The sequence below is a fragment of the Rutilus rutilus genome (assembly GCF_951802725.1).
Source record: "Rutilus rutilus genome assembly, chromosome: 2".
Classification (NCBI taxonomy): domain Eukaryota; kingdom Metazoa; phylum Chordata; class Actinopteri; order Cypriniformes; family Leuciscidae; genus Rutilus; species Rutilus rutilus.
This window is the reverse complement of record NC_140210.1, coordinates 2,295,516-2,320,207: the sequence shown is the minus strand read 5'-3', so window position 1 is coordinate 2,320,207 and position 24,692 is coordinate 2,295,516. Positions and strand designations below refer to the sequence as shown.

Genomic DNA, 24,692 nt, shown 5'->3' with positions numbered 1-24,692 from the left:
GAGATGGCAGTGAACAGTTGTCTATGTTTAGTCACAGCATCAGTGATACAGAGACTCTCCTCTGGTCGGCGTCTGGCCGCAGAAGAAAGCCATAGTCATGTCTAGCCACCGCGTCTCGCTCCGGTTAGCGCTAATGCTCACACACGGATGCACAGAAATGGACTTACATGAACTCTGTGTGTGTGTTTCGCTGTGGCTTGAGCAGTGACAGTGTAAACCAAGAGACTGCCAAAAGAGATTCATTACTACAAATACTGATGAATGCACAGGAAAAGACAAAAGGATATGTGTGTGCTGTACCATGGCGGTGCTTCGGTTTTGGATATTTACCATGGTGCTACTATGTTTGTTTGTTTTTGGACATGTAACATGGTACTATAATAGCTTTTGGAAATTTACCATGGTGCTACTATGTTTTTTGGACACGTAACATGATTATACTGTGGTTATTAAAGATGTACTATGGTGCAACTTTGGTTTTTGGACATTTACAATGGTGCTACTGTGGTTATTAGAGATGTAACATGATACTATATGGTTTTTAGACCTTAATAACTTCTTGTTTTAGGGGTATTTATTTGACTTATTTACTTATTTATTTGCCCTGCAGAAAAAAATCTACTTACTCAAATATCCATAAGTACTTTTATTTATTTTATTAAATAATTATTTTTTTTATTTTATAAGTATTATTTTTTATTATTAAGTGTGTATATATATATATATATATATATATATATATAAATTTTTTTTTTCACATTTGGATACACCGATATTGGTACGACATCGGGATTTAATTGGAACTTACAAAAATGCGTTCATAATTTTCAACACATTTTATTTTTGATAAATACAATAAAACCTATGAATGCCATGAATTTAATATTCTATAGCCTCAAAGGATTTGCAAACACACTTTTCCAGAATAATTTTCCTCTTATGGCAAAATATGCATGTTTTCAATGATGTCATTTGATGCATTGAACATTATACTGCGGCCGATAGTCCTTTTATTATTTAATTAAAAAAAATTTTTTTTACGCTATTTCTTTAAACAATATTGAACATTAGGGTGCAGCTAATTAATTTCATACAGGTCAGATCATTTTCTCCTGGGGAAATTTATAAGAAATGTTTGAGTTCATTTAGAAATCGGAGACATCATGGTTTGATTGCAGACGTTGGTATCTTGCCAAACACGAGCACAGTTTGAGACGTTATTGAGATCTTTTCTGGAAGGAGAAAAAGTTCCCATTTGTCCTCAATTTAATCTCATTTCTGTGTCGAATGAATAAATGACCTTTGTGATTTTTCTCTCCAGTAGCCTTCAGACAGTAATGCAGATAGTCTGTGTGATCCCACGCTGTCCTCACAATCTCTGTAATATATGAAAGCCATGCATTTAATATTCTATAGCCTCAAATGATTTGTAAACGCACTTTTCCAGAATAATTTCCCTCTTATAAAATGGAAAAATATGCATGTTTTGAATAAAGATGTAATTTGATGCATTGTACTGTAGCCTTTTTTATTGTATTTTATTTTATTTTATATTTGTTTTCGCTATTTCTTTACACAATATTGAACATTAGGTTGCATCTAATTAATTTCATACATTCAGATCATTTTCTAATTAAGAAATTTCTAATTTGTGATTTTTCTCTCCAGTAGCCTTCAGACAGTAATGCAGATAGTCTGTGTGATCCCAAAGCTGTCCTCACATTCTCTGTAATCTATGGGAGTGAATTACAGACCGCAGGCCCCTCCCCCTCCTCCTCCTTGGCCCCGCCCACGCCCCGGGGAGCCCGGGACCATGTGGCAAAACTGGCCCGGGATCTGAGAGTCCCTTGGCCCGTTTGATCCGCTCCACACAACATCCGCAGCACAGGAAGAGGATCTCTAATAAAGCCTCTTCATTTCCTTTTATTTTCATTTCTTTCCAATCTCCTTCCTCCTGATAAAAAAAAAAAACCCTATACCAGCTAAACTGGATCAGCTGGTGACCAGTGTAAGCTGGACACATTTCGTGAGATCCCATTCTGGACACATTCAAACTGGTTTTAACATGGCTATACTGGTAACACAGTTACGCACCAGCAATGCCAGTTGAAAACGTTTTTTTTTTTTTTTTTTTTGGGAAGGCCCTTCTGTTTTTATTTCATGGTAAACCAGGGAAAGAGACTGGGTAAAAGGGCTTAAGACGTGGCAGGCTACACTCGAACCTACATGTCGTGCCACAGCACCAACGGGTGTAAAGAGTTAGTCCCTTTCCCAGCCGGTCTAGACCTCTCAATATCTCCTCTCGTGTAATATTTTATTAATTTAGTGAACAAGAAATATAAATTGTATTAATTTACAATTTTTATATTATTATTATTATAAATCAGATAGAAAAATATAAACTGATGAATTCACAATATTCTGCAATAATGTTTTTCTTTATACAATCATCTTTATTCCTAACAGAAAAGTGTTTCTTTGTATTATATTATACGTTTTACATCTTGATTTGTTTCCCATTTTTGCCTGACATCACAAATCCATTTTCCACCTGCCCCTCCATTCTGAAATGAAACGCCAACTTTTTTTAGGGTTATTTCTTTGACTTATTTACTTATTTATTTGCCCTGCAGAAAAAAATCTACTTAATCAAATATCCATAAGGATTTTTTTTTATTTTTTTTTATTTTTTATAAGTATTATTTTTAATTATATATATTTTTTACACATTTGGATACACAGATATTGGTACAACATCAGAATTTAATTGGACCTTAAATTTATTTTATTTAATTTTTTTATGCTATTTCTTTAAACAATATTGAACATTAGGGTGCAGCTAATTAATTTCATACAGGTCATACAATAAAAAACACAAATCCATTTCCCACCTGCCTCCATTCTGAAATGCAACGCTCACTTTTTTACCATCCAATCAATTCCTAAAGTGCTAAATCAAGTCCCGTCCTACATTTTTTCCCCCTCATTGAACAGTTTTTATTTTATTTGTTAGTTTAATTCTGAAATATGCCCGTCTGCATGAGTAAAATGCGCTTTACGTTGACTTGAGCTGTGTTGTGTGTGTGTGTGTGTGAATGTACAAGGCCTCACCTTCACCAGATCAGTCAATAATGAATCTGTCGGGGTGTAGATCCATGCGGCGGGTGCACTGATACACTCCTCAATGCAACCGGCGGCAGCAGCCTAGAAATATTGATCAGTGTCCCATAATGCACGAGTAGACTGGGTGAAGAAGAGGAAGAGAGTGAATATCAGGGTGTTTCCATTGATTGCAACATGGCTCTTGACAGGAGCCTCTTTGTTCCTTTGAAGACTGTAACTGAGAGCGCTAATCGCTCCTTGACGAACGGTTTGTCTGATGCTTTACAGACACAAATGAACTGTCTGACTGCTGAGATGTTTCGGGGCGATTGTGCTGGGTGTGAGAGGACAATGGTTTGACTGTGTCGCTGTCATCAACGGCCTTTGACATTAGCAGCCCGAGGACAAATGATTCAAGAGGAAGTAGCACTTTCTGCACTTTCTTTCTTTTTCTAAACCTGTCTCTCCACCTGCGTCTTTGCCTGAGCGCGGTCAGTGCTTTTTCCTGTCACAGCATCTGTTGGCGAGTTTCTGACGTGCTTGCGGACGCCTGGTGGTGAGGACACACGCAAACACGCCCGATTACCCACAAACCTCAGATCCTTTGATCAGTCTTAAAGCCGGCACATGTGCTCCTCCGTCAAGGATGTCACACGCTTCAGCGACTTCAACTGCATGGAAAGTGGCAACAGAATATAACTCCAGATTGTTAAAGTGCTCCTATTAGGCTATTTTAAAGGTTCCTAACTTTGTTTTGGAGTCTCCTACATACATTTACATGCATCCAAGGTCAAAAAACACTTTAATTTTCTCATAATACACATTGCACATCACCTCATTTCTCAAAGAGTCTGAAACGGTTCATTCGAAGATTCAGTCTTTATAAGCCCCTCCTTTCTGTGAGCCGACTCTGCCCTGATTGGTCAGACGGCCCAGTGTGTTGTGATTGGTCGACCACTTACAGTGCGTGTCAGAAACTAAACGTCCATTACCATCTCTGCTCTTCCTCAGCTCTTGATTCACAGTGATACCAACAGATACGATTCCAGGTCGAGTCCTCATCCTATTGAAGTGCATCAAACTGCGTCTTTTCGACATGAACCACATGATCCAAACTCTTCTACAACTGCAGTGTTTGAGGGCGGGGCTAAGTAGACGTTGTTCACCAGCATCCAATGAAAACCATGGGATGGCATTATGGAAATGTGTTATAATGTGTTACGTAGGTATGAAGGTAATTACTGACGACTCGTTTCAGTTCAGAATCGGTTCTCTCTTTTAGGAGACAATAACTTTATTTGTCATGCACTTTGATCTTTAAAACTTTGCAGACCTTTTACTTTCACAAACAGCTCTATTGTACACTACATGAAGGGTAATATTTGAAAAGGCATAATATTGGGAACTTTAATCTGACAATATGCAATGCAAAAAATAAGTTTTATTAGTCCTTATTGACTTGTTTTCCAGTAAAGATCAAGATTATTTTACTATATATGCACGCATATATATATACTGTGCTTTTATGACTTGTTTTCATCTTAAAATGAAATGCATCCAGTGCAATAAGACAAAATACATCCATATGAAAGAAAACAAGTCTTAATGTTTTATGCTTCTCAAGTACATTTATCTTGTGTTAGCGATTTTTTTTTGATATTTGAATCTGGAAAATAAGATGTTAAAGGGGTCATTGGATGCCCATTTTTCACAAGTTGCTGTGATTCTTTAGGCTGTTCATGTAAAGTTTGTAATATACTTTGGTTAAAATTCCTCAGTGGTTGTGTAAACAACAACCTTTTACCTCCTCAAAAACAGCGTTGTTGAGAGTGTTTAGGCTTTTTGAGGATTAAAAAGTTTTTTTTTCATTGTATGGTGGTTGTGTCCACACACTGCAAAGTAACATTTATATGCAAACACCATATAAAAGTGAATTTTGCACTCGATGACCCCTTTAAGAAATTGGGGTCAAAAATAAATTTGGTGCCTTTGGTAAACCGAATATTTTTTTTTATATTAATAAAAAAAATTATCTTAACTTCTTTATAATGCTGAAGACGTAGCCTAGCAAGTAGAGCGCATGCTCCAACGTGTTGCACATTAGTTTCTGAGTCAACTTCTCTGTCCGGTCTGATTTAAGTGTGTACACTAGTAAGAGTGCGTCTTCACATTTGGCCTACTCCATTTGATTACTTTTGCTGCAATAAGGCCCTGACGGTGATGGTGAACGACGTTTCAGAAGCATGCGGTTGGTCGAAATGCACGCGGCCGCCTTCATGCCACTCCGTTCCTCAAAACTGTGAGACCGCAACAGGGAATGCCAATATAACGGTCAATACTGGCACACGGTCAGAGCCGCTCTGCCAAACCACAGGAACCCTCCTAGACTTTGATAATGGACCATCCGTAGCACCGCCAGGCCCGATGGGATCCGTCCCCAACATGCTTCTCGATGTGGTTAACGACTCGGAGATGCAAAGTGTGTCGTGCGCCATCGTTTCCCAGCTTTCCTATGTGTCTGTTGCTAATTTATTTATCTGTGGATTTAAACTCAACGATCCCATTTGCCTGAATGTTCTTCTGGCTAATTTGGTAGGCCCTCATCCGCATAATAGTTTGAGTGGAGGTGAGAGTGATGAGCAGACCTTCTGGAGGAGGGCTGGAAATGACTTTTGTCCCAGGACTTTCTGAGTTATTAATTGATTTTGTGGGTGACTAATGACTTTTTTATTGAGCAGTTTCGTCACGCTCCTGGGGGGAGAAAAGCTGGACTGACCACATCATACTCTAGCCTAGATATAGAGGTCAGCTTTCTTAAGAGTGCTCCTTACCGTCCCTGAACCCTTCATTATTAGGGCAAAATGTCCCCACAAAGATGATAATACCCAAAATCATTGGACATTTTTTGTTCCCCATGAGGAAAACAGCTTATAAATCATACTAAGTGATGTTTTTTGAAAATGTAAAGATGCAGAAAGTTTTCTGAGGGGTCGGGTTAGTGTAAGAGGAGAGAATATACCGTTTGCACAGTATAAACACCATTATGTCAATGTAATGTCCCCATAAAACATGAAAACACAACATCCTTGTTCCCTCTATTGCTCCAGTGTTCCCAGTATCCCTGTAACGTCTGCTACACACAGACTTTGCGATTTCGGCAATCTTATAAGATCAAATCACACTGTAAAACATGGATATTAATAAACTTGGGAACGACATGTATGTAGACTGTACAATGATGAACACCTATTGAATCGTAGGATGCGACACAAGTTAGCATAGAAGAATAAACCGTCGTCATCAGCATGCGCTAGCGTGATGAAAGGTGAATCGCACTTTGGCAATTGTGCTTTTTATGTGTGCTAAAAAAAAGAGGAGAATGGCTAGAGAAAAGAGGACAACTTGGCATGCCAGTTTTGTAAATGGAGCTTGAGGAAAGTAGTTTTAGGGCCATGTTTTTTACGCCATTTCATGTTGCATGTGTATTGGCTCATCAGTAGACGTTGGTCGTAACACACACTGTTAGAAAAGTATCGCAGGCTGTCTTTGAATGCAAGACCGGGCATAAGACAAAGACATTGTTGTTATTCAATCAATCTAATGGCAACCAGAAGGTTTGCATGTGTGGATTTACTCACCAATTGAAGTTGCATCCTCTATCGTCACCTGTTTATACCATCATTATACTTGCACTTCCCATCGTTTGTGGTCTGAACTTGCATTGCTCAATAGAGCTTGGTGTTATTCATCCATCTCTCTCTCTCTCAAGTCTGATATCTACTAACAACAGAAGATTGTCAAATAAAATCTCTTTTTTGAACATTCTATTCATCAAAGAATCCTAAATGCATCATGGTTTCCGCCAAAATATGAAGCAGCAAAACTGTTTTTATCAGTATATCATCATATTAGAATGATTTCTAAAGGATCACGACACTGAAGACTAGAGTAATTTTCTGATGCATGCATCAAAATGAAAGTTAGCCTCTGATCTGCTCATGCATGCAGAGTTTAGAGTTTTTCAGCTGTTGAAAGTGAAGTCCTGCATATGCATCAAACTCCAGTGCTTTACAGTAGAACTGAGTGAGTTTAACAGCAGCTCTGCATGTTTACTGAAGGGGTCACTTCTGTGTCTGTGACGTGTGTTTGAGCGCTGCTGGTGGACAATGAGAGGCCAGTGTGTGTGTGTGTGTGTGTGTGTGAGCTCTGAGTCACTGTCTAAAGAGCCCATCTGCCTCCGCTGACCACAACTCATCCAGGCCAACCTTCTGCTCAAACAAAGCTGGTTTGTTCAACACTGTGGCTCTGCGGTCCGCGCAACATAATCACAGGCTCGCCACAACAACAACGACACACATTTGTCTGTCTTTGAGCACACGATTTGTTGGTGACTCTGATTCAAAATACTGTTTCATTGAGCAAACAAGGAAATATCTGCAGTAAAACATGATGGATAGACGAGGAAACGTGTGAAAGGAGGCGTTTTGAATCTGCATCCGTGGTTTAATTAAAGGCTGTGTGTTGTGCTGAACAATAGTGGTTTTTAAGTGTCCGCATGATTCATTTGGAGACAGCGTTACATGCGTTTCTCAGATATGAGTAAGAGTGCTCAACTGTGGCTGATGGATCATATCAGCTGAGCTTCAGTCAGTGTTGCCTGTTATCATTTGTCCTGTTTCTGCCACTAGTTCCAATACTTTACTTTTGGCAATTTTCTTACTCATAATGCTATCAGCCTATTGTCATAATTGTGATGATGATGGAGAAGATGATGGAGAAGAAAATGCTCATTAGATTCACCATAAAGACTTCATGATGTACAGATATATATAAATAGATAAATAGAAATGTATATAAAAACTGCTTATCTATCTATCCATCTATCCATCCATATATATATCCATCTATCTATCTATCTATCTATCCATCCATCCATCCATCCATATATATATCCATCTATCTATCTATCCATCCATCCATCCATCCATCCATATATATATCCATCTATCTATCTATCCATCCATCCATCCATCCATATATATATATCCATCTATCTATCCATCCATCCATCCATCCATATATATATCCATCTATCTATCCATCCATCCATATATATATCCATCTATCTATCCATCCATCCATATATATATATCCATCTATCTATCCATCCATCCATCCATCCATATATATATCCATCTATCTATCCATCCATCCATCCATCCATCCATCCATCCATATATATATCCATCTATCTATCCATCCATCCATCCATCCATATATATATCCATCTATCTATCTATCCATCCATCTATCCATCCATCCATATATATATCCATCTATCTATCTATCCATCCATCCATCCATATATATATCCATCTATCTATCTATCCATCCATCCATATATATATCCATCTATCTATCCATCCATCCATCCATCCATATATATATCCATCTATCTATCCATCCATCCATCCATATATATATCCATCTATCTATCTATCTATCCATCCATCCATCCATCCATATATATATCCATCTATCTATCCATCCATCCATCCATATATATATCCATCTATCTATCCATCCATCCATCCATCCATCTATATATATATATATATCCATCTATCCATCCATCCATCTATCTATCTAAATTTTCTTCTAAAATGATCATTTTTATCAAGCTTGTATATTTAAGTTCAATAATTTCACTTAAATGGCAATGCAAATTACCTATTAATTGTCATTTAAGTGAAGTTACTTTACTTAAATGTACAAGGTTTATAAAAATGATCATTCTAGAAGACAATTTCAGATGGCACTTAGAAGCTTTTGCATCTGAACTCTTCATATATATAATTTAATAAATAAATGATGAAATATTAATAAAATACACATGATATTTACATGTTTATAACATACAATTTTAGACATTTGTAATTTATAATATTTAATTTTCTTGTTCTTTTATTATTATTATTGTTATTTGTTTAACTGTAGTGTGTTTTAATAATAAGCATATTTCCATGTATCTTCAGGCTGTAATGTGTCTCTGTTATCAAACTCCTGCTTCTCATTTCCTCGTGTATCTCCGGCTCTCAGTCCTTCCTCACGGTTCACCATCATCTCTGCCTCTCGCTTTCTTTACACTCCGGTCCAAAACCTTCCGCTGTGGAGTTCAGTTAATTCAGTTTTCTTAAACAATGTCTTGTAAATGTCGTTATATTTGCTTCTCATTGAGCATAAAGCAGTTGGCTAGAGACGAAACGTCTGGTCTGTAGATTGGATTGAATTCAAGGTTAATAACGTTGTTTTTGAAAATCATTGAATGGCGCATTTCTCAGATATTGAAACATTAGGCAAGCACGTGCATGGGATATCTTTTTGTTTTTTGAGTAGTTTTACAGGAAACCTCAGAATTATAAACATCAATATTGCTGGGATGTACGTGTATTACTGGAACCCCTTAATCAAGGTAATTTTAATCAAATTTTCCCTGTTGGTAAATATAATCATCAGTGACCAAAAACGGCATTTTCGAAATCTTTTTTTCTTGCTGATTCCTATTTATCACTTCACTGTAGATTAATAAATGATTTATTATGAATGTCCTTAAGATAGATGACCCGCAGCCACCAAGACTGTTTGTTTGCATGAGACAACAGCAGATTTTCAGCTGTAAAAGTTCCTCTAAAACGTCGACGCCACTGAGCGCCAGTGTGTAACTCGCTCCGACATTCATGTGCAATAGTGAGTGTTTTTCATCTCCAGCTCCTCTATGTCTACTCATCCATTCAAACTGCACTAAATAGCGCCCGAGGCAGATCTTCATTCGTCTCTCAGCCCCCTCACACACACACAGCAGGCCAAACCAGGCCAAAAACACACACCTATACATCAGACTCTTACAGGACACGCAGACCAACACGTGTCGCTGGATTGTGGCGGTATCAACGTCTGTCGTCGACAGCTTGAGAAGAGGATCACGGTGAAGTTTAAAGCCTCTCCCAGCGATTCAATGCAATTCACGTTTATTTGTATAACGCTTTTCACAATACACATTTCAAAGCAGCTTTACAGAAAATGTACAATTTAGAGTGATCGGTTGTCAGAGGAAACTGTCTAAGTTATGCATTTCAGGAATGTGCATGTACAAAATATTTATTTATTTAAAGGGGTGTTATAATGCCCATTTCACAAGATGTAAAATAAGTCTCTGATGTCCCCAGAGTGTGTGTGTGAAGTTTTAGCTCAAAATACCCCACAGATATTTTTATATAGCATGTTAAAAGTGTCAATTTTTGAGGGTGAGCAAAAACGCACCGTTTTGTGTCTGTTCCTTTAAATGCAAATGAGCTGCTGCTCCCGGCACAGGGGGCGGAGCTTCAAGAGCTTGCACTCACACACACATGCACTGAAAATTTCAAAAACTTAGCTTTTTATGTTCAAACCGGAGTCAGACAATGATGGAGAGACTCGAGAAGAAGTGACAACATGTAGGAGCAACAGGACATTTCTGAATGTTAGTTGATGAATTTATGTAGCTGATGTGTAGTTATCTTCTTGTCATTGATTAGCATATTCTGTCTTGATAATCTATAAATCATGTTCCGGGGGCGGGGTTTATGTAAATTTTTGGGTTAGTGATGTCACTAACCCGGGAGGAATGTGGTGTAGTCTCTACCCGCCGTTTGTTGTAGTCCTTAAAAAACAATTTCTTTTAAAGCAAATATCTCCCTTTGCTCTGAACTTTGAGCGTTGTAACTTTGCAGATGTTGTTTATGCTCAAACAGCAACATTACACACTAACTAAAGTTAGAAAAGTGAAATCATAATCACCCACCCCTTTAAACAATGTAATAATTTAATGAAACAATGAGCTCATTGAAGTAATGAATATTGTTTGTTAACAAATGATTATGAAATTTAGAAAAAAGGTTCTTAAAAGGTTCTTTGTTGGGGCGTTTGGTTCCATGAAGAACCTTTAACATCCAAGGAACCTTTCCATTGCACAAAAGATTCTTTTAGATTATAAAAGGGTTCTTCACCATCAATCTCATGTGACCTCACATTGTTGAAGTAAATTTGTGTTTCTCATACATTGATTTATTTGTGGCGGCCTGCCATAATATCTACACTGACCGCCACTAATACATTTATGCTTCCTATGTTAACTAGACTGTGGCGTCCCGAAAATATATTTACACTTATAATAGTAACATAAAAGGAACCTTTGAGAAGGGTTCTTTGGGGAACCAAAAAAGGTTCTTCACTGTGAAACCTCCTTTTTGGTTCTTCCTGGCACCTTTATTTTTAAGAGTGTAGGATGAGAGTCACTCAGCTAATATCTGTTGAATCCTGGAGCGTCGAAACTGTCTAATCTAGTGAGTGTCTGTGCTGACAGAACAAACCTGCGCTTTAGAGTCGAAAGACTGAAAAATTCAGCTCTTCTGTTGGTTCTTCTCAGTGTCCATACCCTCATCCCGTGTGTCAGAAAATCAATCAGCAGGATTCAGAGGCCGGTCTCTACTGAGAACTGTGGGGCTTCTGAATAATTGACTTCTCGTGACCCTCCAGCCTGACACTCACACACCCTCGGCCTGGCGTTTCCACACTTCCCATGCAAAACTCACCGCCATGATGATACGAGACGGTGTTCTGGCTGTTTGTGCAGTTGTTTCACACTAGCCGCGTTTCCATTACAGATTTGCGCATTACACTTTTTTTCTAAATGCCGATTAAAAAACGATTGCCATTATTTCCTCTCGCGATAAATCATCCCAAAAATCATGGCGACGGATGTTAGTAGGTTTACGTATATCCCAGCCGCCGCACTGGCCATTATTATTAATGGAAGGAGACGTATGTGTGTTATCCAAGCATTAACGGTGAAGAAAGACTCTTATTCTGTGAGCGGCTCATATGAGGAGTTTCTGGGAGTTTCTCCCTCATTTCTGCTTCAAGCTCTTGATTGTGGGATTTCTTTGAGATTTAGAATCCAGTATTCACGTAATTATTTTGTCTTTTATGAGTTTAATGAAGAACTTTCTCATCTTCTGTCTAAACACACGTCAGGTGACTGTAAATGGCTGTTTCTATTGCAGTTTAGCGAAATATTTCTTTTTAGAATTGCCTGAAAAACCCCCTCATGTGAGCGTAAAAACGTTTGTGCGATATATGGGAGTTTTTGCGAAATAGATGTGTTTCCATTGGGAGTATTTTCAATTTTAATTTGCGCAATTTGAAGGGTAATGGAAACTCGGCTACTGTCTGAAAAGAGTCTCACGTCTCTGATCCTTCCTTCAATGGTGCTTTCTAATAGTAGACTTCTCAAATAAGCCACATGATTCTAAGGGGGCCCTATCTTACACCCGGCGCAATGCAGCGCCAAGCGTGACACAAGTGTTTTTTGCTAGTTTCAGCCCGACGCAGTTATCATTTTCACGTCCTGCGCCACGCTATATAAATAGCAAATGCATTTGCGCCCATTTGTGCGCCCATGGGCTGCTGGTCTGAGAACGAGGTGTGCTCTGGTGCATTATTGGACCGTTGCTATTTTGAGGCAACAGAAATAGACTGAGCCGTTGACCAACTGAAACCTGGTCTAAAGTCAATGGCGCAATATTTTTATTTTTTGTTATTTAAAGAGCACGATAGTAATGTGCGCCTATAGGCGGGTCCACAACGCATGTACACTCTGCTTATTACACATACAGGGACACACAGCAGCACACAAACATGCCAAATATTAAATATAAAAGGATTACAATGTAAAAGATTATTATTGTGTACATAAAGATATGGTGTATCCGGCTTGTCCCGTAGATCAGTGGTTCTCAACTCTGATCGAGGACTGGAGTTGAGAACCACTGCCGTAGATGATCTGCTAGCGCACTTTAACCTCGCACACGAGCAGATCCGTTTGCGCTCTGGAGACGCTTCGGTCTTTCCACTATCAAATTCCGCCATGTAAATAGCGAATCCGCCATGGCACGAGCGCAACTGGCATTTAAAGGGAATGGGAGATGAGACTTTGATTGGTTTAACGCACGTAAATCCCTAAACACACCCATTACTCATTAAGAGAATAGAGACAACCCTTTTAGACCATGCACCGGGAGCACCAACCATTTTTCCCGTCGTTAAACTAGCAAAAGTGGATTCGGACACACCCTAAGTGAACTTGCGCCATGCGCTTAGATCGTTAAAATAGGGCCCGAAGTGTTATTCACGTATATAGCATGAACAGTTATATTATACACTGCACCTCTTGATTGAAATAAACATTGTGATTTTATCTCCATCAAGAGGTGCTCAAGTCCAGCTCTCTGTAAAGTCTCCTCCAGCACATCCCAAAGACTTTCAATGAATTTAAGATCTTGATTCATGTGTGAAAATGATTCTTCATGCTCCATCCTAACCATTCACAGTTTGAGCTTGATGAATCTTGATAGTGGAATAAGGCCATGATGTGTCTTCCTACATGGTTGTTTAACTTTCCCCCCAAAATTTTCGGGGTTTCCGTGTTTTCACTGTTTTCACTGTTATACGGTAGGGGGCGCTATGAGACATCTTCTGAAAGAGTGCTGAATCTCCTGATCAAAACACATGCGAAGAAGACGCAGAAACAAGTGATAGCATATGTAAGCAGATGCATATGAAAAATAGCGTGATTATCAACATTAAACAGCATATAAATCAAAACGGCCTAATGTTACTGAATGAAATGTTGACTCAGGACTGTGAAGTTTTGGGGTGTTGATGGACTCGATCGACTCCTTCTGTGTTTAAATCATCGTTCTGAATCCCATCCAGACGTACTCTTTGTCAAAAATACGTTGTTCTCTGTTTTTTGCTCAAAATCTTGTTTCTTTTGATATATTGCATGTTCAGATGATCATACAACAAAATATTGTGGGGGCCATAACATTTTTGTGAAAATGATCAAAAAAGCTGGAGGTGGCTAGCAACTCTTTTTTTGTTAAAATTAAAATTAAAAAGCTACACTCCATCAATTAGGGTTAGAAGAATGGTTGCCAAACATATAGAAACATAATAATCACTACAATAATGATCCAATCATAAACAGTGACTTATTTTTTGTCTGGGCAGTGTATATCAATATGTTCACAGTTTGGTGCATTAATATAGGATTCATCTGACATGCAGCCAGTTACAGGTGTGCATTTTGGCTTCAACTATCCGTTTTAAATATACAGCTTTATTTCAGTTAGTTGTTTGATGTTAATATAGTTGATTATGAGCAGTCCTGATCCTGTAGCCTGTTATAATGCGCAGCAGGATCTCTCGTTCCAGTGTACGAGGCCTTTGGGAGCCGTGATGGAGGTAGATTGAAACTCTCAGCGGGACCGTTTCATGTGCTGTAGTTTCCTCACAGGAGACTCTTACAGCGCTTCATCTTAAAGCTACACTAGGCTGGTGTTCACTGGCACAGAGTCAGCTCAGTAGTGCACACACTGGAGGATCATGGGAAAACAGCGGCTCAAGACTGCAGTGACGTCAGAACGAGTGTCTCTCCGTACGGGAACGCTCTGATCGGCAGCAATGTCAATACAGCTGGATGAAGAGTGTGTGTGTGTGTGTGTGTGTGTGTGGTCCCGGGCCAGAGGACATCTGTGCCTGTCCTGTCCACATCTTCACACAGATATAGTGTGTGTAAGAGCATCAGAATGGTAAATACTCCGTGTGTTAGTCCTTCGTGTCGGTAGTGCGGCTTATGATGCCTTAAAATGCTGTCTAGTTAGGCAGCTCACGAGGTGTGTGTGTGTGTGTGTGTGTGTGTGTGTGTGTTTGTGTGTGTGTGTGTGTGTGTGTGTGAGTGCCTGCGAGTGTGTGTGTTTGTGTGTGTGTGTGTGCGTGCATGTGTGTGTGTGTGTGTGTGTGTGTGAGAGAGAGAGAGTGTGTGGGTGTGTGTGTGTTTGTGTGTGAGAATGTGTGTGTGAGAGAGTGCGTGCGAGTGTGTGTGTGTGAGTGCCTGCGAGTGTGCCTGTGTGTGTGAGTGCCTGCGAGTGTGCCTATGTGTGTGTGTGTATGTAAGAGTGTGTGCGAGTGTGTGTGTATGTGTGAGAGAGAGTGTGTGTGTGTGCGTGTGTGTGTGTGTGTGTGTGTGTGTGTGTGTGTGTGTGCCTGCGAGTGTGAGTGTGTGTCTGTGTGAGTGCCTGCGAGAGTGTGTGTGTGTGTGTGTGTGTGTGTGTGTATGTGTGTGAGGGCAGAGTGCTTTGCTCTGTCACTTGGCTGTGCTGCTAAACGATATGTCAGAAAATCAATTAATTACTTTTAAGCAGCAGTTAACGGCTTCCACACAATACAGCCGCATGAATTATTAAAGAGGACGAAAGCTGAGTTATTTTCCTCACTCTCTCCCTTAACTAACCTCCCAGTACAGAGCAGACAAACCAGTCAGACGGACTGGAGGACGGGAGCTTACAAAGAGACTCATGAAGACAGAGCGCAAAAACAGGAAACAAACTGATACATTTGAAACGAACTGATACATTTGTAGCATGTAGAACACATTCTGATGTTGCTATGCGGTTGCTAAGGGGGAATTTAGAATGTTTCTGATTGGCTGTGTTCTTTCTAGAGAGATGTAACAAGGTTTGCCATCAAAAGTCAGAGATCTCAATCATTTCTCATCAAATAATCTGAGCTATTGAATTAATAACTCTTAAAAAATGTCAACTAGTGACGCGTTAATGTTTTTATTTTTCCAAATTAATGTTGGTAGAAACATCTGAAACAAATGTAATTATAAAATAAAATGTATTAAATTCATAAAAGTAGACAAGGAACCAAATTATTTTATTGGTAACACTTTACAATAAGGTTCATTAGTTAACATGAACTAAGACTGAACAATACTTCTACAGCATTTATTAATCTTAGTTAATATTAATTTCAACATTTACTAATACGTTATTAAAATCAAAGGTTGTGTTTGTTAACATTAGTTAATGAACTAACATGAACAAACAATGAACAGCTGTACTTTTATTAACTAACATTAACAAAGATGAATAAATACTGTCACAAATGTATTGCTCGTTGTTAGTTCGTGTCAGTTAATACATTAACTAATGAACCTTATTGTAAAGTGTTACATTTTTTAACTCTGTAACTCTGTAAAAAGAGTTTGCTGTGCATCGAGTAAATAATATAATACAAATCTAGATTATTATATCCTAATAATATGTTTTATATCTTAAACTTTAGGTAATTTCTTGATGCATTTTTCCGTCCAGTGAACATTTGAAGCGATCTTTGTTTGTTTTAAACATGATTGGCTGATATTCAGTCTTGGTGTGGTCAGTAGTTTTGGCAGCATTGATTGTCGGGCCCCAGGAAGCCATTATTGATCGCGTGTGGCCCCGGGGTGGCCCGTCTCTGGGGGCCCGTAGGGGACAGACTGCCTGCGGGCACAGGGCAAACGACATCTAAATCTGTGCCGTTTCCCGTTAGTGTGTGTGTGTGTGTGTGAGGAGTTTGTGAGAATTCAAAAGGCAAGACTGTATCTTCTGCGAATTCGCTAGACGACTGTGTGGTTTGAAGCCGTTGTTCGTGTGTGTGGTATCAGCGGTGACTGGACCTGTCACACACACCTCAGTGCTGATGTTACGACCCTCACGACTGACTGTGGCTTACCAACCTCTTCCTTTAACACACCCAGACAGCCAAAGTCCTCGAAGCCTCTGAAACTCCAGCTGTGGTCTGGACTGAGCTTGAAGTCTCTGAGACACCGTTCAGTGAACACTACAGATCCGCCATCTTCCTGACGCACATCCTAACTGAAGATCGCTGACCCAGCGAAGGTCAAAACTGGTCAAATGAATGGCTTTAATGCAATGCAAGTCACTTTGGATTAAAGTTTCTGCGAAATGCACTTTACGCTTACATTTATGCAGTTTACAGACGCTTTAATCCAGAGTGACTTGCATTGCATTAAAACTGTCAGTTCATGCATTCCCTAGGAATCAAACCCATGTGCATAGATGTAAATACAACTTTATAGGTACAAAGCACAAATATTAGCTAAAATAGTCAACGTTTAATTAGGTTAGATTAGATTGTAATCTTTTCTGCTCACCAAGGCTGCATTTATTTGATCAAAAATACAGTAAAAACGGGAATATTTTGAAATATTATTTCAGTTCAAAATAAGTGTTTTCTACGTAAATATATTTTAAAATGTAATTTAGATCAGAAGCTTTTATTCAAAGTGACTTGCATTGCATTATAATGCATTGCCTAGGAATCAAACCCATGCGCATAAATGTACATACAACTTTATATGCGACTGATTTGAAACTAATAATCATAAGGCACATAGGACAAATATTAGATAAAATAGTCAATGTTTAATTAGATTAGAAGTCTCTCTGCTCACCATTTATTTGATCAAAAATACAGTAAAAGCAGGAATATTTTGACATATTATTTCAGTTTAAAATAAGTGTTTTCTATGTGAATATATAGTAAAGTGTAATTTATATCCTGTGATCAAAGCTGAGTTTCCAGCATCATTACTCCAGTCTTCAGCGTCACATGATCCTTCAGAAATCACTCTAATATGATGATTTCTATTTGAAATAGAATATTTTGTAACATTATGAATGTCTTTACTCCATCCTTGCTGAATGCACGTATTCATTCCTTTAAATGAAAAAAATCTTGTATAAACTCCAGTATAAATTCTAATGTCACAGGAGAAGCTTTTAAGTTTTCTAGTTCTGAAACTCGTGAAACCCTGAAACCAACACAGAATCTGAAGTGGGTGTTTTGCCTTCATTTTTAAGTTTATTTGTACGAACTTAAAGCTTCTTCGCCTGCTCTCTCATGCGTGATCTCAGCGTTTTCACTGCATGCAGAGTAAAATCAAGATGTCGGGGGGGGGAATCAGTGGCTAAATGAAGTGAGCGGGACAGAAGAGCCCCGGGGCAGAGAGACGGGCCTGTCTCCTGAGGACATGCTTTCTGATGGGATATATTAGTCATGACTGCATGTCAACTTTTAATCTGTATTCGGTGTAATGCGGAGCGGGACGGTGGGAGACGGGAGGGTATAAAGCCAGCGAGGGGAAGGAGGGAATCCATATTCCTCTGCTGTGAATCCTGGATTGAATCAGAGCAGGTCCAAATGAATTCAGGCCCGTTCAAAGCGCCGGGACCGATCTCGTGGGCCATGTACTTCATGAGGAGGGGCCGAAACGCCAACGCACTCTTCGGTAAAGCCTCTAGTTTCTCTCACACTTTCGTTCTTCATGAATCACATCGTGTTTTGTTTTTTTCCTTTTCTGCTCGTCGTCTTCAGTTTCTCTGGTTTTTATCTTTCCCTCGCTGCAGAATGTGAAAGAGGAACTGTTGAAATAGGGAACAACAACTTCATGTTCCTTCATTACGTGTGTGTGTGTGTGTGTGTGTCCTTAAAATCAGGACTTTGTTTTTCAGATGAAATAATATTTGCTTAATGTATGTTATTTCCAAAAAACAATACGCTGACCGTCTGATGCGAGATCTGACGTGATTGGATGTTTGCAAGTCGCCTTAATGTTTCTAAAGGCCGAATTATAATAATTGTATTAATTTCAGAGGGAAGAAAGCCATTTATAGTATTATATTGTATTCAGCGTGTGCTTCCTCCGTGGCTCGACCGAACATGATCAGATATTTGTAACCCTGCAACGCTTGTCAATATATTTTATAGCCGACTACAAGCGCTATTGATTGCTCAACTTTCAGAGATCAGATTTCTCGAAATCAGTAAAACACAAGACGCGTCCGAGACCTGCGGTGCCTTTGTGCTAGAAAATCATTTATGATTGGCGTGCATGTTATATTATTTTCCCTGAAACTGATCTTTGCTTTCAGATTCAGCTGTTTTTATATGCTTTATTTGCTTGCTTCGAGTCCAAATAACATATTATTCACTTTTAAATTAGTTCAACTATATCGTGCAAAAAAATGCATGTATTTTTTATTCAGGCACTTTTAATATTTAATATTAATATTTATTATTATTATAGATTATACTTTATGTTAAGGTGACGTAGTTACGTTGCACTTACTCAAATAATTAATGACATACTTACTATAGAGTTACGGTTAAGGTTTGTTTTAGGGTTAATTACTTCAGTTTTTGCTATAGTAAGTAAATGCAGGAACATGTAACTACGTCACCTTAAAATAATGTGTTATGTAACCTAATTATAATATATAGCCTATTCGTTTTAATATTTATAATAGATATTATTGTATTCTCAGTATTTTGTACCTAATAAACACAGTTACAAACATGATTATGTGTAGTTTGAAAAGATTAACTAAAAAGTACAATGAATGTTTATATATATATATATATATTCCTGTCCTTGTTCTTTCTGGCTTCACTAGACTCAGATATGAAGTCTTTATTCTCAGATGAACTCAGATGTGTTATATACGTTCACAATCAGATAAACGTCTGGGTAAAAATCAAACGACTGACTGGTGTAAGTTCCTGATGTAATGAACAGGACAGTCAGTATTTTCATGACATCTGGATTTGCATTTTGTTTCATATGTAATGTTCGGTACAAACAAGGAAGATGAGGCATGAATAACACGGATCTCATAAAGCAGCTCTTTTCATTTTTACAAATGAATCATGACTTTCAGTTCTTGGTGTTATAGTTCTGAATTTACTCCTGATTAATAAAACTCAATCCTGTGGGAATTGTCCAGTCCTGATGAAGCCAAAGGAATCTCAAAAGCACAGTTTAATAATCAAGCTTTTTAAGAAGCCATCAGATCTATTTAAATGTAGCGTGTCCTTTCAACAAGGGCAGGCAGAGGTGATGATTTGGCCTTAAAACACGCCGTCAAGTTATTATATTACCATGCAGGAGGTTAAAAAAAAAGTGTGTGTGTGTGTGAGCGCCTGATTTCAGTAACTGTGCTTCCTTTACACAACTGGCAGTCTTTTGTCAGCGGTTTAGAATTCACATTCTATTCGTTTTACCGAAAGATGACAGAACATTTCTGTGTCTCCACTTCATGCATTATAATAAGTCCTAACAGACTCCATATGTCTCATGCAGATCGCCTGCTGCCCCCTGTTGGCCAGAAAACACCTCAGATTAGATCAGCACTTTTTTTATCTGCTGTCTTTGTCCTAGAAACAATACTAAACACAGCAGTCAGGACGTGGTTTGACTATTGTGAATTTCTCTTACTCTTTGCACATTTTGATTTGAACTTTTCCGACTGAATTTATTTGTCATCTCATTTATTTGAAGTTGCTATAATGAGAATCTGCTTGTTCTGCTGATATCATGTTCCTTCTGATAAAATAGAAAACAACATCTCCTGGTACAAAACAAGCTAAATGTTTTCTCCCACTGCATTGACATGCGTAATAATCGGTGTCTCTTATATTGTATATAAAAAGTGTTTATATGATTTCTTAATAAGATATAATATAATACAATATGATATAATATAATTAAACATGCTGTGTGTGTTGTAATTTACCCTGTATTTCATATTCACCTGATATTCAGTTCCGTTTGATAAGTAACTTAAATCCAAATCAACAGTGAATCAGCGAGAGCGCGCGTCGAAGCACGCGCGAGGAATTCCATTGACTGCTCAGATCCATTTTTTCCTCCTCGGTTCGGACGATCTTCTGATTGGCCGAGTCCATCGAGGTCTGTCATCACTGTCCAATGAGAGCGTTCGAGGAGGAGGCGTATGCAAATGAGCTGCCCTGGCTGGCGTTCCTGCGCTGCCCAGTGCCAGTAAAAGCGCGGATTCATTCACTCACAACGCATCATCATTCCCACCGCGAGCTGGATTCAGGAAGAACACTTTCTCTCAACAGCGTTACGCTTGTACACAAGCGAGTGAATGCACTTTTTAGATAGTTTAAGACCGCGAATGCGTCGGCGTCAGGTGCGCAACTTCACGCGCACTTTCCAAAGGATACGCGCGTGCCAAATCATCCTCTCTGATGTCTCAAGCTGAAAGAGGAACAACTTCTACATGAACTGATCAGAGTTCAGTTTAGGCTGAACCGCAGGGTTTTCTCACCTCGCCTAAAGGATAGTATTAAGCTTGAGCTCGTATCCTTGAGTCGCGCGCGTCAGAATCAGCTGTTCGTCTGGGATCCTGATCCTGATCCTGATCCTGACTGAGAACGGTGTTCAAAAGATACCAAATGGTTTTTCTTTGGGACGCCAAATACGGTAAGAGCGTTTCTGAGCTCTGGACACATGCGTAACGGCGGTTTCACGAGTCTATTTTTACGCGTCATGTTTCATAATATCTGAATGTCCATAGCTGTTAATAATCGCTGAGACCTTTAACCTTAACCTAAAACATGCTGTTAATGTGACATTCCCATAGGCAAAGTACCACAGATTCTCTGTCTCTCGACTTCACACGAAAACTGCACAGTTACTGTCAAAGAAAGCAGTGTGAAATCATTTAAATCGTGCAAAATAGCTATAGTACAAAAGTGTTAAATAGCATTGCATTAAAATTCGACATGAAAAATCAGCAACATGAGCAAAAAAATGAATAAGTATATGAATATAACTAAATGTGAGAAAGAAAGAGATGAAAAATAAGACTAAATATGAATATGAGAGGCAGATATTCAGAAATGCACAATTTATACAAAAAAGTACTTTTTTTTGTAACAAGTTCCATGATTAACATGTTTTAAATTCCTGAATTAAAAGCCATTTTGATATTTTTTGTTCTTATAGGTGTTAAGTTTGTAAAAAATATGATTAATATTTCCCCCAAAAGATTGTCCGCTGAAACAGTCATGGATACATGGAAAATATTATGTTGTCATATGAGTTGTCATTAACTATACATAATCATGTTTGTAACTGTTTATTAAAAATAAAAAAATATTGCATTTCAACCTTTTTATGGAAATTTATGTTTTATTCAGGTCAAATAGAACCATTAGAGAATTCATGAATAATATGTAAATTACTTTGGCATCACTTTATTTTAGTGTCCTTGTTACTACATGTAACATGTAGTTTAGTAATTACTATAAATTATGCATAATTACATGCAACTAATCCTAATCCCAACCTAAGTACATGTTGTTGATTAATATTACTCAGTACTTAAATGCATAATTACACTGTAACAAGGACACCTTAAAATAAAGTGTAACCGATATTTGAGCAATGGTTTAATTAAACCAGAATGTCTGTAGAAAATGTATGAGACCAACATGAGTATAAAGATAATATTTTTAAGACTTTGGCAGATGAGTTTTTAAAACAAAAGCAGAATACCTTTTTAAAAAATCTAGTTTTCATCCCACATACTGTGCCGTAAAGGGATTCTCCTGAGAAGAGGAATCTCGTCTCGTTCTTTAAGTCTCACATGTCTGGCCTATATGGCGTCCAGCATTTCTGCTGTGTTTTATTCTTTCTGCAAATGCATCTCTCTCTCTTTTCTACACCTTCTCCCACCCGTCGACAGACTCCAGGTTTGTGTTTGTATTGGAGAGCGCAGTGGTTCTCTGTCACGTGTTCAGCACTCATGTGGCATTGATTGTGGTCGGCCCGAATGACCGCAGGCCTGACGGTTTTAAAGCTTTCATACGCCTCTGAGGCACAGAAGTCAGCCAGGGTTACGGCACCTGAATTGCTCGGAAAAAGTTTTTTGTGTGTTTTTGTTTTACAAATGTGTGGGCATTACCAAAACTGTGCATTTCTATAGCCATTGCATAAAATGAGAAATTGTTCCGTTGAATAACAAAAGTGAAAATAAGGTAACTGCGGTAAAGTCAACTCACTTCAGCGTGTGACTTCATGTTTTTTGTCTCAACTCAAAATCAGTGTAATTCACGGCTGCAAGAGTCTTATTGCTTTTAAGATATTATTCTGCCTAGTAATACAGTGCAGAGCAATGCATTAACTTGCATGTGTGCACGGTCCTGTCGTCACTTTAGATCTCATTTTATATAAATACATTAACAAATACATTTTTGAGTTATGTTTTTGCAACTGTGATATATTGCAAACTTATTTTTTTCCTATTGTTGCCATGCATTATAGTAATTCAACTGTAGTTAAGTAATGTTTTGTTGTCCCAACTCAAAGGAAAGTCTCTGTAATAGAAGGCCGCAAATGTCTTTTATTCAAGATACCAATGTTTAAATAAATAATTGTACTAAAATCAATTATTCTGCTTAGTAATACAGTGCCGAGCAATGCATCAGTTCGCATGTGTGTATATGAAGGTCCTGTCGTCAGTGGCTTACTCATTCAGTCTCACTTTAGATCTCATTTTATAAAAATACATGTTTGAAACATCTCCGATTTATTTTTATATATTGCAAACTTCATATTTTCTTATTTTCATTATAGTAATTTTACTATGGTTAAAGTAATGTTTTTTTGGCCCAACTCAAAGTTAAGTCACTGTAATAGAAGGCCGCAAATGTGTTTTATATAAGATACCAATGTTTAATAGATAATTTTACTAGAAATAATTATTCTGCCCAAGTGCAGAGCAATGCAACAAAGAGCATCTCATATTTACTATTATTGCAAAAGTGAAATATTGTAAACGTTTAAAAATTTTCGTTTTAAAATGAAAGGCCTAATGCACACGTGTGTTTCAGAACCTGCGCCTGGGCGACGCTTCACGCCTCCCTCGACGACCCTGAGCTCGGGGAAGATGAACGAGGGTTTGCCTCTGGGCGCTCAGGAGAGCAGTGGCGCCGCCCTGGTGGGGAAACTGCGCATGGCTGACCGGAGCATGGTGGAGGTGCTCTCAGACCACCCAGGAGAACTGGTGCGCACCGACAGCCCAAACTTCCTCTGCTCCGTCCTGCCAACACACTGGCGCTGCAACAAGACCCTGCCCATCGCTTTCAAGGTACTCCACCACAGACCTCTCATGGGTTAATGATTCTTGGCAATATGAAGAAGAAGGATGCATGTGTTTCCTTAAGAGGAGCTACTGTGTTTCTAGTTGTTCTAACTGTAGACCAATTTAGTCATATTTTTTAACGTGATACATTTTTAAAGTTGTCAATTGTAGCAGTAGTAATCTCAAATACATTTGCACAACTCACAGTAATGCCATATTAAGTCTACTTGACTATCAGACAAACTTGTGCTAAGTGCTCATATGGACATTTTAAAATCTTACAATCTCACTTTTTCTTTTTTCTTTTTTTAATGCACATCCTTAATTAAACTAATGATTTGGAGGGAAACGTCAGTAATTGTTGCTAATCTCTCGTCGTCATGGGTGACTGCAACATCTTTCATCATCATCTTCCGCATTTGGCAAATGACGGTAAAAATGCGAACCACCCAGTCTTGCCAAAAGCAGAGCGTAGTCCTGCGAGGCATGTGTGCGCTCTGAAACAAAGAGATGAAGAATGGGCTGACATTTACAGTTAATATGCAAATAACCGGCTCATTTAGTTTAGATATGGAGATATTGCACAAGTGGATGTGACGCAGGACAGTATAGAGGATTTGAATGTGGTTTGGGTTTCAGTATCTGCCCAATGTTTTTGCTTAATAATAAAGTCATTAAATATGTTTATTA

General features: G+C 38.5%; 1 protein-coding gene across 4 annotated transcripts in view; it reads left to right on the top strand.

The window, feature by feature from the left end:
• Positions 1–24,692, top strand: part of runx1 (RUNX family transcription factor 1) — a 61,358-nt gene that overhangs the window by 13,978 nt on the left and 22,688 nt on the right. For 3 of the 4 annotated variants that reach the window (XM_084399600.1, XM_084399598.1, XM_084399599.1), the window contains exon 3: positions 23,752–24,008. In XM_084399600.1, the coding sequence (XP_084255726.1) occupies positions 23,752–24,008 (257 nt within the window). Of the gene's footprint in view, positions 1–20,846; positions 21,338–23,751; positions 24,009–24,692 lie in introns of those variants that run through there. The other variant, XM_084399601.1, reaches the window with a different exon arrangement.